This window comes from Panthera leo, chromosome B1 (genome assembly GCF_018350215.1).
Source record: "Panthera leo isolate Ple1 chromosome B1, P.leo_Ple1_pat1.1, whole genome shotgun sequence".
Classification (NCBI taxonomy): domain Eukaryota; kingdom Metazoa; phylum Chordata; class Mammalia; order Carnivora; family Felidae; genus Panthera; species Panthera leo.
Genome location: NC_056682.1, coordinates 78,723,138 through 78,737,793, shown reverse-complemented (window position 1 = coordinate 78,737,793; position 14,656 = coordinate 78,723,138). Strand labels below are relative to the sequence as shown.

General features: G+C 46.5%; 1 protein-coding gene across 1 annotated transcript in view; it reads right to left on the bottom strand.

Moving 5' to 3' along the window:
- Positions 1 to 10,704, bottom strand: part of NR3C2 (nuclear receptor subfamily 3 group C member 2) — a 346,713-nt gene extending 336,009 nt beyond the window's left edge. Inside the window, exons 1-2 of the mRNA XM_042935342.1 lie at positions 10,480 to 10,704; positions 3,278 to 5,036 (exon numbers count right to left, since the gene is read on the bottom strand). Of these exons, the coding sequence (XP_042791276.1) occupies positions 3,278 to 5,034 (1,757 nt within the window). The 5' untranslated portion in view covers positions 5,035 to 5,036; positions 10,480 to 10,704. The remainder of the gene's footprint in view (positions 1 to 3,277; positions 5,037 to 10,479) is intronic.
- Between the last annotated feature and the right edge of the window lie 3,952 nt (positions 10,705 to 14,656).

The window sequence follows — 14,656 nt, the reverse complement described above, 5'->3', positions numbered from 1 at the left end:
CTTTGCAAGTCTATTGTCTCCCTTAATAGAAGGCAGCTGGATATTCATACCTACTTGTGCATTCAATGTGTGGCGACAGGTTTTGGTTCAAGAGTATGAAGAAAATCTGGCTTCATACGGATATGTTGTTGGAAAAAGGAGGAGTATTTTAACGATCACTGGAGATAAATGCAGATGTGATTCTTTGACACTACCTTGAAAACTGCAAGTGAGTAGTTTCTTAAAGGTTAGTTGCAATGTAGAATCTGAAACCCTATTAGTAAATTTTTCATACACTAGCACTGGTCTATCTTCCATTTTGAATGGATCTTTTACCGATGCATGATCTTTCACTTCACAACCCTTCTTGAAAGGGTCTCAGGAATCCCAAACAACACTTTGACACCTACTAGAAAACAGTTTCCAGTTCAATCTAAAGATGAAGGTTATTACAAAACCTATGAACAGTCACACACCGCCTTGATCCTCCACAACCTGTAATTCTTTATTCCACATCTCCCAGAACAGGGTATCATCATCCCACATTAAGATATAGACAAAAAGGCTCGATTTTGATCCAAAAGACACAAAACAAGAGACCAGAGATGAAGCATAGATGAGGTTAAATATTATAACACGTAGACTGCAATCCAGAAAAAAATCTAAATATCTTCTGATCCTTGAGCCTTTATTCTGAGAATGATCAAAACAGCAGGTTTCGATAATATTCACCAGAAAAGGCTGTAAAGAACCAGCAGGCTATAAGTGGCTTCAAATGACAATAAAGCTTTGTTATTAAAAGTTTGGGGGAAACTTCTACAAACTAGCAACCACACTAACATGCATGTAAACAAAATGAATCCCCTCTGATGATACTAACACATACATGAAGAATTTTGGAATCCTCCTGAAGAGACACTGAACAACACCTCCAGTGCCCACAAACACAGAGCAGGCTCAAGGTCCCTGATTCACATTAACATGTTTAAGGCTATGGGTCACTAGAACATCGGGAGGGGCTTCAGGAGTGTAAAAACTACAATTAAAGTAGTGGAAAGAGGATGCAGAACAAAACAGAGCAGAGAACTGATGATTTTATCTACTATATCTCTACTATTGCTACCAGGAACATCATTACCTAAAGCAACTGCCTTCAAAACCAATAAAGCATAAATAGAAATGTAGTGGCAGGGGTGCCTGGGTGGCTCAGTTGGTGAAGCGTCTTTAATTTCAGCTCAGGTCATCATCTCCTGGTTGTGAGATGAAGCCCCTAGTGGGACTCTGTGATGATCATGGAACCTGCTTGGGATTCTCTCTCCCCCTCTCTCTCTGCCCCTCCCCCTGCTCATGCTGGCTCGTGCAGGTGTACACTCTCTCTCTCTCAAAATAAATAAACATTGAAAAAAAAAAAGAAACGTAATGGCAAATGTATGGTGCCTAACCATAAAAAATAATAATAATCAGAGTAGGATTCAATCATAAGAATTAACAAATATTTCTTTCAACTATGTATAAAATATTTCTTCAAAATATTTTGTGTAATTTCATATAATGAAGAAAACAAAAAACTAAAAGAAATGAAAACTAAAAATTGTGCAACCTAATCAAATGTTAACAGGAATAGCTAAATGTATATAATACCTATTGCATGCCAGATGATAGGCAAAGTGCTTCTCATAAATTAACTCAATTATCCTAACTACCTTTGAGATGGGTACTACTGAATTCTTTTTCTTTCCTTCCCCCCCCCCCACCCCCCCCCCCCCCCCCGGGGAGGAGAAAACCAAAGCCCAGGGGTGAAGGGATTTGGGCAGTGACACAAAGCAATTAAGTGGCACAGCTGAGATTTCGACCATGGCAGCATGCCCTCCACTACCAGGCTACACTCCCTCATACTAACTCACTAAAAACATCACTCACGAAAATATCAACATCGTGTGCAAAATTTCCTTCTCTGAAAGTAAAACAAAGCACTAACAGTAGACCACATGCTGAGTTTGTTTCTGATGAAAGCCATGCTGTCTTAGGCTACCTTGCATTAGTGTTTAGAATTTAAGAGACAGAGGCAGGATCCCAGTATGACAGTTCGTGCTATGGACAATTGTTATAACGTATCCTTTAAATGGAATGTTTGCTTCCATAAAGGCCAGAGGAGCAAGGTGTGCATCAATGACAAGGAAAAGAGTGCACCAATTAAAGTTTTAGCTTTTGGCTCATAAGGAAGGCAGAACGGAAGAAGATACAGAAATACATATAAGCCCTCTGTTGTTAATGGGATGAACATATCTCCCATAACATAAGTTTTTAGGGAAAATATCTGTGTATTCCTAAATGCCAAAAAAATGAACTACATCTAGGAAATCTATTTTTTATATGTTCAATAAAGGGATCATTTATCACAACCATGTAATAAAAACAGTACTGAAGCAAAGTTCAATACAAGTATTCACTATATAACTTAGAACCACCCTTTACAGTCATACCAAAAACCTCTTCCTTGTTTTTTCTAAACATACACAATATGCCATCTGCAAAAAGGAAAGTCAAGAGATATTTTACAGTAAGTAACGCATGTCCTCTTGCAGATCATAAAAGTTGTAAATCTACCAATTCAAAACTGCTGTGACATATTTTACTTCCAATATGAGTAAGAAAACAAGACTGTCCACTTAGTAATTTTAGATGTGCTGAGTCTTTAAAAGCCCTCACAGTTAAGGAAATGATTTATTTGTATTGAAAACCATAACTTACATACAATTAACCTACCTAGCAAAGGACCAAGAGGGTGCAGAGCTTGTGGGTAACTGATTTGGGGTTCAATTTCATATTTCACAACCAATGAAGAGATGAATTAAAAAAAAAAAAGCTAAGGAAAAAGACTAAAACCACAAAGAAACGAATTTAAAACAATTCTAGTGAACCGGTGTACAGCTAAAGAAACAAACAGTCTAGCGCTAGTCTGCTAAAGTGAATACAGTATCAGGCAGTACAAAACAAGCCTTTCCCAAACACCTACAATAGGCAATGTAGAAGCGGGGGAGGGGACACCCATATAGGCTCCCTCCTTGAAGATCAACACCAGTATTTCCTAAAAGATTTTAAGAGGTTTTTTTTTTTTCCTCTATTTCAAAAAAGCAGTAACATTATACTAGCAAGGAAAGAGGGGAGCACTCAATGACCATCCTGAAAGCAAACATAAAACAGTAAACTGAAATGTGTTTAAAATTACCAACTGTAAATACTTTTTCAACATTTTATAAAGCCATGATTTTCAAAAAAGGAGGAAAAGCCAACTTACCTGGATACGTTTTCTGGAATGTATTCTAGAACTGGATACCCATCACTTCTTCTAGACGACAGGTCACCATGTGACTTCCATGACTCCACTAAAGTATTAACAGGAGGAAAGGAACTCATATGTTGGAAAGATTGGTCTCTAGCTGTTCGTGATAAAGATATTGTACCTTGAGCACCAATCCTGTAGTGAAAGGACTGTCCACCTGAATTCACACCAACAATAGCGGATGAAGGGATGCTGGCCTCTGGGTAATAGCTCCCATCATCTGGTTCCTGTTTAATCCCCATTGGGAATCCGCTGCCTTCACAGTTACCATCAAAGCCGGGCACAGGTGGTCCTAAAATTCCTGATAGAGAATAATAGTCTTTATCATCCATAAAGGAAAAATATGAACCATCCATAAATGGAAATGGGTTCACTGTTGGATTCCCTTTAAAAGCGGTGCCTGAACACGAATGCTTGGTTGATTCTTGTTTTATTGGTACCGAGAAAGGGGAATCGGAATTTATTTTGCTATTTCCTCCTAGGCATGAGCTGCTAAAAGCCCCATCTGGCTCCGGTTTTATGTACTGTACAATGTTAAGCTGGCCAGTCACACCATTGGAGATGGCACTGTCTACTTCCTCACTCTTAGGAAAGGGGACCTCGTGAGCACCTTTCTCGTGGGTGTCTGGACTAGGAACCACATCCCGGGCTGCACTGGATCCAGCAGGGGTGCCAGAGGCAGTGTAGCTGAAGGCATTGTTTACAGGGCTACAGATAGATCCCACAGTACTAGCAGTTGGACTGGAAAGCGTGGATCTGTTGTTTGTGTTGGAAGGGCTGGAAACAGAGCACCTTGAGTTGTTGACGTTTGCAGGGCTAGACACAGAGGATCGCAGAGTGACGTTAGTAGGACTGGAGACCGGAGATTTTACACTGCAATGACTCGGAGGGCTGGATATTGGGGATTTCATGCTACTTAATGGACTTGATAGAGGAGAGCCCACATTACTGGCGTGTGCCGGGCTGTGCGACCTGGAGCCTCGGTTTTCAACATTAGGGGAGCAGGTCAACGGAGTCCCCTGGGTGATAGGGCTGTGCACTGTGAAGCTGCCAAAGCTGGCAGACGTGGAGGACACAGAGCTGATTCCTGCAGGGCTGCAAGCTGAAGAGGCCATGCTCAGGGGGCTGCAAACGGATGGACTCTTCTCATGACACACGATAGGGCTTTTAACGATGGCACGCATGACCCCACCATTCACAGAGCTCCCAGAGTCAGACAGGAAGGATCTCAAGGGCCTGTTCACACCACCTAGGGTGGAAGGATGATGGCCATTTTCTTTATAAAATTTCACCAGCTGTTCAACATTTTGATAAATCTTCGCTGGACTCATGCTTCCTTGTTGGTTCTGCTGATCATAGGTGTAGTCAGCATCTCTTACGGAATCCATGTATAAACCCATGGACTCAGCTACAGTTGCGGCAAGTTCCTTGGACTCCAGCTCAGTTTTAATATCAGATGTTAAAATCCCCGACCGATTATTGTCTTGCTGAAGGCAAGGGAGTAGTTCGTGTTTTTCTTTGCTGCTTCCTTGAGTACTGTTGTTTGGAATAGCACCGGAAACACAGCTTACGTTGACAATCTCCATGTAGTTATTCTCATCGGTCCTCTCTGTAGGTCCCAGGGAAGAATGTTCCACAGCCTGAGAAACTTGACCCCACCGTCTTTCCATATCTAGACCTTCAGGGAGACTGTGGTAGCCTTTGGTCTCCATAGCTAACAAATAAATTTATATTAAAAAATCGAATTAGAGTCATTTATAGCCATATCACCCTAGAAGACATTCTAAAGTTGTATTTATTAAACTATGAATACATATTCTACTTATTATAAACGGCACTTCTAGTTATATTAAAATTATTATCTTTTTGGGGTGCTATAACAGAGTACTGACTATTAACTTGTCCAGAGGCCAGAATATGAGCAGCAAGCATACAAAATTATTTTGCATGTAAGTAAAAGTAACATATTTGCTATAATACACGTTTTAGAATTTGCAAAGAACGTTCACAAATGTCAACTCACGTAATATTCAGAGTAATCCTGGGGACTGATGAGGCAGACAAGGAGGAAACTGAGAGCTTAGTCATATGGGTTATTTGCCCAAAGTCAAAGACATAATAAGTGATGAATATGGGTTTAAAACTAAATCTTCTGATTCCAAAACGTTTGGAGTCTTGCGGCATATGGAAGCTGCTTTCCAGATCTACGTGGTTTTATTAAAAACCATACGGAAATGCAATCAATGTTACCATTTCTCAATATAAAATTAAAGTTATCAAGTGAATTATCGCAGGAAAAATAATTTAAGATTTTTTTTAAAAAATAAGATTTTCTTAAAATGTATTAGTGATCAAGATAATCCCATATCAGTTCTGAAAACAAAAGATTCATATGTCCTGATTAACTAAGATGGTCCATAGTTCAGACAGGCAGTATGAGAAGCTGGGAATGTCACCACCAGATTCTCTGTATTTCAATACTGACAGGGACTTCAACATGCGTCCTTACTTAGTGGTACCTCTGCTATAAAGACTTCTAGCAAAGACAGTTTTATTTTCAAGAGCAAATGGAGGAAGTCTGAGTCCTGACAATTTATGTGTTCATTCATTCAACAAATATTTACCAAGTGCGTGCTACATCCTAGGCCTATAAAGAGTCACTGAATCTATAGTGATAAACAAAACAGGTACAGTCCTCATCCTCAGGGAGCCCAAAGGTTGTTTTTTTTTTTCTTCTTAGAATCATATTCACTGACTCTCTATATAAATTTATTTCATAGACAAAATCATTATAATAGGCTATATTTACATAATTCTATGCATTATATAACTCAATGCAACATTATAAGCCTCTTATTCACCCTAATAACCCTATAAGGTCAGTAAAACTATTATCCAAATGATACATTGGGGAAACCGAGGCTCTGGCCACACAGCTATACGGCAGGGCTGAAATGTAATCCCATGTCTCTCTACAGCAAGGTATCTCGACCTCAGCACTACCGACATTTGGGGCCTGATAATTCTTTGTGTGAAGGTCTGTCCTTCTGCACTGTAAGATGTTTAGCAATATCTCTGACACCTACACACTAGACTCCAGTAGCACTCCCCATCCCCAGCTGTGACGACCAAAAATGTCTCCACATTGCCAAATGCCCCTTGGCCATTGGGGGGGGGGGGGTGGCAATATTCACTCCTCGCTTTGAGACCCACCACTCTCAATAAACATATTTTAAAGAAAATTAACTCATTCTCAGTACAAATTTCATTTGTACATTTTAATATACAAAACTGCTGAAGTCATTATGTATACATTTTTCAAATCCTTTCAGGTCTGTAAACAATCCATGACCCAAATAAAAGTCCAGTGCAGTTTCTGCAGATCTGCACACCAACATTACTTTAGGCCCTCTCATCCTTCCCCGCCCCACCCCCACCCCCACCCCCAGGGCCATGCACTACCTCCATCCTCCCTAGCTTCTCCTGAAAAAGAGACCAGGAAGTCCTCAGGCCACAGAACTTATGTTAATTAACAGAGAAAAATAAGAGAATGGCTCTACTAAATAAATCGGCAATAGACATCACAAAGCTGTATTATGACATTTAATGCCTAAATTGTCTGAGTACCATAAATACCTCTTACTTCTTTGTATTCTACACTTGAAGTTAAGAGGCAAAAACTATCAATTTCACCACTGCATCCTAAGCAGATACCTAGTACAAATAAAAAATCTTTCATTATAACATAATCAATACTCAATTTGTGATGATTAAACTCCGGTATGTAGCCTACTTTTTAAAGAACATTCTATATAAGTTCTTAATTACAAGTCAATCACAAAACAGGGGAAAATGACAAATTACAATAGTTTATCTGGTAACTCCAGCCAAAAAATTTAGTATGGATGAAAGACAAGTTGAAAAAAAATAGACATAAGTTGAAAACTACAAGTATTCTGTGTTTCTACTTCCACCTAAGAATATTCTGTCCACCCCATACCAAACTTGAATGGATGCATATCTAAGGTATAGATGTTTTAGGTCCAAATACATTAAACACCACAAGAAACATGTCTATTCATGTTCAAAACTGAACATCTTGGGGTGCCTGGGTGGCTCAGCTGGTTAAGCATCCGACTTCAACTCAGGTCATGATCTCATGGTTCAGGAATTTGAATCCCATATAGGGCTCTGTATTGATAGTGAGGAGCCTGCTTGGGATTCCCTCTCTCTCTCTGCCCCTCTCCCACTAGCTCATGTGCACTCTCTCTCTCCCAAAATAAATACATAAAAATAAACTTAAAAAAAAAAAACCTGAACATCTTCTGTGTATCACGCCCCTTTCCTGCAACCCTGTCCCTAAATCCACATTCTTGTCTTGGTGAACTGCACCGCCCTATACCCTAGTGACTGCAGGTTACCCTTGCCTAGGCACCTTTGCCAAAGGCCTCCAAAGGCTCCAGCCTCCCCACCTTCCACCTAGCTGCATTATTCATCTGCACCCCCCACACCCCCCACTCCAAGCAACAGGCCTATCTACCCTGAGTCTGAAAGGAGAATCCCCAGCTCCAGATCCCTCTTCAAAATCTATCCTCCAAACGTTTTTTTGGAAAGGGTGATCACTTACTGCTTTTTTGAAGTTTCACGCTGTAAATCTGCCTGCTAAACTCCTGAGAAGTTTTCCAGTACAGAAACCTGTTTCCTTTCTAATCCAATGTCCTCTAAATAATTTGGCCACTGCCCCCTTTTTTCACAACACCTACTAATATTCTAAGGGATGTCTTTCATCATACTGCCTTAAAGCAGGAGCCAAATCTAAGACTCGTGAGGCTATATGAAGATTTGAAGAGAATCGACATGGGAGATAGCAGGCAAGTGCAATCTTAAGGCACTCTACAAGGAAGCACCTTATCAGCTAACATGCAGCTGATCACAACTTTCCAAGTCCTGTTTGGCTAGCCTTGAACCTTTAATAATAACATAAAACAGCCTGCATTTCACCACGTTATTGACAGGGCTATCGTTAAAGAATTTGCAAAAGGCTTTACTGAAATCTAAATTAGTTCTATTTAAGGTACCGTATTCATCTACCAACTTAATGCACTTCTCAACAAAGAAAATAAAGATTGGCAACAGTAAGGCACAAGACTAGAGGACATCTAGCATCTGCATGACTTCTACTGCAAACATTTTTCAAGATCAGAGTTTTTTAAAAATTTAGGATTATTAAAATATTTTATACTGAGTTCCCCCTATTATTTTAATCAGTCTTCTCTGTAAAAAAAAAAAAAAAAATAGATTAGGTTAAGCATTTATTTCCTATGTTGGCCAAGAAACCTAGGTTGTCTTTCTGGAATTGGCACAATAACCATGGCTTGATCAGAATTTCAGTTAACCTGAACGTACTAGAAAATAACGATAATTTTAGTTGATGAATATGAGCCTTATAGAACTTAATAACCAGAGGGTAAAGGAAAAGTTTTTGTTACTGAAGTATAAGATGAAGCAGACACTGGTATACACATCTAGCTTATATAGAATCAGACTTGTCTCCCTTACATCGGAAACTATAACAGAGGCGCTCTTGGGACAAAGACAAGAACCAGAAAGATCCTTTAATTTTCATGCAAATGACCTCCCCCCAAAACATAAAGGAAATTTCACAAAAGAAAAAGCACTGAGAGAAGTTCTACCTTAAGCTATGCATATGCTCTTAAACACTATTTCTGCAAAGGAAAAATCTGACTTTAAAATTTTATGTTTTACAGTCTGTGTTAAATTGTTCTTTTCCATAAGGAAATAGCTTTTTTTCAGGAATATTAACAAAGATTCTTGCCAATTTATATTTTATCTGAAAACTTTCACTTTTAATACCCCCCCAACCTAGTCCCACTTAAAACTTATCATTTTCTATAGTTATTTCACTATAATATGGCACCTTAAAGACAGAATCTTAAAGTCACAATTTTCACTGGTTGCATCGTTGTAAAAGTTTGCCATTCTTAACTACTTTTATGTCACCCCCACTACGGAACTATTATGATGTTCCCCTCCTTTATAGAGGAGGTAAATGACAGAAACCTGCCCAAGGTCACCTAAGAGTGCTGGAGAACCAGTTAGAACTGAGCACACCTGATTTCTATTCACTCACCTAATTCACTCAGCCACCTGATCTTTCTAAAATCCCCAAGCCACACTATTTCTCCCTTAAAGGAAAAAGCTCTCCTTTAGATTATTTTTTTTAAACTTCTATCCTCAGGCATTTCAGCGACAGTGTGCCCTGAACTCAAACATAAAATTAAAACTTCACAGAACTTCACAGATGGGGAACGCTGTTATCATTACTATGTAAATACCATCAATAACAGCACCTAGAGAAATGGCAATACAAATGTTAAAAAGCAAATTAGTGTATTAGGAATTCGGCGGTTTCCAAAACTTGTCTGCTATCAAACAAAAGTTTTCCTAACTTCTAGGTTATAATAAATAGTTAAAACTGATGGTACCCTAAATCATTATGATTCAAACCTGGTCTTTTAAAATTCAGTAGGAAAAGCCATGCACCTAAATTCAGTAGTAGGGTACGGATGACATCAAAAGAAGCTTCATCCCTTCTCCCCTGCCTTTACAATTGCAACTGATGCCACAGAAAGCATTTGCCTCTCCCAAGAGTTTTATAATACTAGGGGACGGTAAATGCACGAATTTCCAGAGCCCCCTTCATACAGGCTCCATCAGGATTCTGTATCTCCTTCAACTGCCCTTATCCGCTACACCTCCAGCTAAGATCTGGGTGCTTCCGCAATTGATAGAGCAAAGAAATATTATTCAAACGTCCTTTAAAAATTGTAAAAGGAAAACGATCCGAAATTCATCCTTGGGGAAAGGGAAGGGTGGTAGACCTCCCACTGCCAAAGGCAGTTGAAAGCTGCTCGTTAGAGGGCATTTATCCAAAGTGGCCAAACTTTCCCAAAATAGTCCTCTGGCGGCCAAAGGGGGGAAAAAGTGGAAAACCAAAACAAAACAACAAGCACACAGCACCATACTGACTGTGCCTCCGGATTACGCAGCCACTTCTCCCTGCAAAGTGCACGCTCCCGTGCGGCGGCCGCAAGCCGAGTCCGGCAAGCGGCGCCCCGCGGCGCACCCCTACACACCTGCCTCGGCCGGGGTCCGTCTCTCGGCGTCTACCTGTTGCAGCGCTCGCCAACGCCACGACACCCCTGCTGAGGAGCCCCCCTAAATCCAACCACATCCAGGCCAGCGAGTGCCGCTCTCCCTGCAGCGAGAGAGCCCGAGGCAGCAACGCTCTTGCACCCAGGTGACTGCACGGGCTTCCTCCGAGCAGCCTGAAGTTGGCTTGCGTCTCCCCGGCCCAATGACACCCCGGGCGCGGAGAGGCGGAGAGGAGGGGGCAGGGCCAGGGCCAGGGCCAGGGCGGGCGAAGTGGGAAGGGAAAGAGGGAGAGAGGGCGGGCGAAAGCCCGGAGGGGGAGTGGGCCAGCTCCAGGGCCGGGGTGGTCACATGTCCAGATAAAGTTCAGGTTGCTATCCCGCCCCCCTGAGCCCTTCCCATTGGCCCGGAGGGAAGCAAGGCTCCACGCTGCACAGGTCAGGCGGGCTTCTCATTGGACAATCGTGACTGTCAGTCACCAGGAGGGCGACATGACTGATACAAAGTTGCTGCGACACAGCCTAGACTCGGCAGCTCCCTTAAAGCCGCAGCCACGGCGGGTGCTTGGGGTGCCGGGCAGCAGCTACGACACTGGGCACTGGGCACCATCCACACTCTGACCCCAGCCCCTCTCGCTCCACTGCCCCAAACTTGCTCGCTCCCACCTGACTCTCCTCCTGGCCGACCTCAGGCTATCTGGAAAGACGTGAAAAGTGTGGTGACGCGGAAGAAGTCGGTTTTCCCGAGATCCAGTCAAGGTGTTGTTCCCTCATGCTCTCCACCTGCAGCGCCAGGTGAGCGGCAGTCCTGGCCCAGGCACCGCCCACAGCGTCCACGCGCAGGGGTGGACTCCTAGTGGGCTTTACCCGACCCCCGAGGTTCCTCTCCCCGCCCCTTTTCTCGGTCTTGCGAGTTACCTCTCAGCGGAGCAGCCGCAGCGTCGCTGCCAGCGAGCAAAAGGATCACGTTCCCACTCGATTTGAATTTCCTTGTTTTAACCGTGCGGGAAAAGTGGGTGATTTCAGTGCAGCCAAAGCCCTTTAAACGCAGCCTCTCTCCCACCCCCACCCACCAAAAAAAAAAAAAAAAAAAAGTGCCAGGGTCAAAAGCTGCTGGTCTCCTTTATGATTTTGTTGGTGCATTTATTAGTTTAGTATTGGATTTTTCCACTAGCTCAATTTGAAAGAAAGCATACCATCAAGGGTATTCACTTCTTTATAATGGGTGGGAGGGGTTGCACATAATTGGGAGAAACATACATGAGGGGTATGGAATCAAACAGTTTTCTAAGGATCGAGTGTCTGCAAGAAGAAATTTCTGTTTCCCTCCAACCACCCCCACCTTGACTCTCCTCTCGCCCACCCGAACGCTTTAGTTACTAAGCAAAAGGATGGGCTTCTTAACTTTGATTTCTAAGGACTTTGAAGCTCCGCGTCTGACTCTCGGTTTTAGGCTCCCGGCTGGCCGGGAGTCAGCACCAGTGACGTACACACCTAAATCTGGTCCCCCGGCCCTCGGCGACCCGCAGCCCGGTGGCGGCAGCTGTGCAGCCTCCAGCCTCACCCTTGTCTTGCACCCGCCAAAGTCGGAGGGCGGGGGAGGTTCACCCTGGCTGTGCCCAAGGGCCCCTCCTCTCTTTACAATAATTAAGCTTCGGGATTCCAGACCCCGAACGCTGGAAGACTCGAACTCTCCGCCGCTGCAGGTAGGGAACTCCCTGGCGGCGGGGACGACTCGGTGCTCAGCAGTCCCCTGCGCAGAGCGGCCGAGAGGCCCCCGGGACCCCGCAGCCGGGAGTCCCCGCCAAGTGTCCCAACTTTCCCGCGGGGCCCGCCGTCACGCGCACTCTCCCGACCAAGCGAGCAGTCTGGCATCGATCGCACCCGGGCCGAGCGCGGGCGGCGAGCAGGAACGAAGGGAGTCCCGGACCAAGCGCCGGGGCAAGCGAGGAGGCGGCGGCGCAGCCCGCGTTGACAAATTATTCATTATTAAAGCAATGGACGTGTGTCTTTAACTAAGTTTTTACCTCCCTTACGGAGGGCCGGTCTTGCCCTGGATCTCAGCTTCTTATAAAATCTAGGTTAGAACCGTGCAGGGTCAGCCGCCGCGATCCCTTGCCCGCCGCCCAGCACCCCTGCCCGGAGGCGGCCCGGCGGGCACCTGGTCTCCTGCCTGCAGCCCGCCTCGGTTCGCCCACCCGCGCCCTCCATGCGGACCCTGCCTTTCCCAGAGCCGCCTCTGAGCTCCCCGGGCCCCCTCCCGCCGCTGTCAGCGCAAAGTGACTGTCGCTGCACTCACCTTTTCTAGGACATGGTGGGGAAGCTGGGGCGCGGGGCGGGGGGGTGGGGGTGAGGACAGCGAGACTCCCGCCGCCGCCGCTGCCGCCGCCACCAGCAAGTCCAATATTAGCAGATCGGCGGTAAGGATGGAGAAGAAGATAATCCCGGCAGTCGCCCTACTGACGGTGGGTAGAGCAATAGACCAGTAGTGTTGTTACCCCGCAGGAGGAGGCGAGGCGGCGGCGCCAAATCGCGCAGAAGGGGACGCGGGCGCCTGCCCGCCCCCAGCAGCGGCGGCCCGGCCTCCAGCCGGCCCCTCTCCCGGGGCTGTTGGTCTCCCAGGCGTTGACGGCGGCGGCCCTGGAAGCCGGGAAGTACAGCGGGATGATTCCGCGCCTGTGCCCCGCAGCGCGGCTCTCCGCGCCCCCTCTTCGGGCCTGGGGTGGCCGGTGACAGCTCCGGCGGCGGAGCGAGTGTGTCTGTGTGTATGTGAGGGGGCGGCCGCAGGGGGAGCCCGCGGCGCCGCGGCCCCCTCCCCGGGTCACACCCTCAGCGGCGGGAGGAGGCTGCAAAGCGTCCAGCCACCGGCTGGTGGGAAATCGGGATGGGGGCGCCAGTGGCTGGCTGCGCTCTCACCCTGGCCCCTGGCCGCACGGAGGCCGAGGGAAAACGGTAACCCCCCCCCCAGGCACGTAACCCTCCCTCCACCACTTCCCACGGCCCCCCAAAGTCTGGGCCTGAGCTCCCGCCCTGGCCTCAGGTGCAGTCCCCACCCGCGGGGGGCGGCGCGGGCTGGGGACCACGCGCGGGGGGCGGGAGTGAAAAGTTTCTTTTCCTGCTCCCTCGCCGCCCACCCAGTGAAGCTGCTCCTCTCCCCCTCTCCAGGGCTCGCGGCGCCTTTGCCCCACCCCCACCGTGGGGGGGGGGGAGGGACGCCGGGTAAGGACCCGGTGTCTGCGCGTGGGGGCGTGTGGGGAGAGTGGTGAGGAGCGGCGGCCGTGACCGGTCCCTTAGCTCTGACAGCGGCTGACACACGGCTGTCTGTGGCTCCGCGGAGCGAGCTGAGTAAGGGGCCCAGCGCCAGGACCCCTCCCCCTCCGCTCGCAGAGCGCTGCGCGCCCCCGCGCCGCCCCGCGCGCCCCCGAGCCCTCGCGCCAGCCGGGGCAGACACCTACGCAGACGCGAAAGTGAAAGGGGGGAGAAGCAGCGGGGTAGGCTGACGCAGGGCAGGGGGCAGAGAATGAAGCTGTGGCCCGGGGTCCCGGGATTCTCCCACTCCCTCTGCCCTGAGGAGCAGTCTGCTGCCTCCAGGCTTCGCAGCCTGCTCAAAGTCCCACATCCGTCACTCTCTGCCACACAGATTCCCCCCCCCCCCCGCCCCCCATCAGGGGATACGTGTGCGCTTGTGTGTGTTTGTGTGTGTGCGTGTTCACGTGCATTCACGTGTGTGAGATACACGTTCAGTCACAGACTCTTCCACTGCACCGTTACACTTACCTTTGGTGGAAAATTTGGGGGGGGGGGGAAGGGGGTGCATTGTGACTGTCACTACCACTTACAGGCTTCCTTGCTTCTTGTCCTTTACGATTTAAATCCCGCGAACTGACCCTGCACACCCCCTTCCCGGTTTAACACTCTTCCTAAAGGATCTCTTGACCACCACCCTACCCGCCCGCCCCCACCCCCGCCCTTTTCTGGGTTCTTTCCCTTTTTCTTCCTAAATAGCTGTGAAAGTTGCTAATCTCTTCCCACACAAAACCGTGTTAAACACGGAGCTGCCCTGTTAAAACAATCACTGCCTTTCTTCAAACACATTCCCACTGTCCGAAAATCGAGCTTCCCTCTGCGTCCATCACCCACACAGTGTTGGCACTGCTCAGTT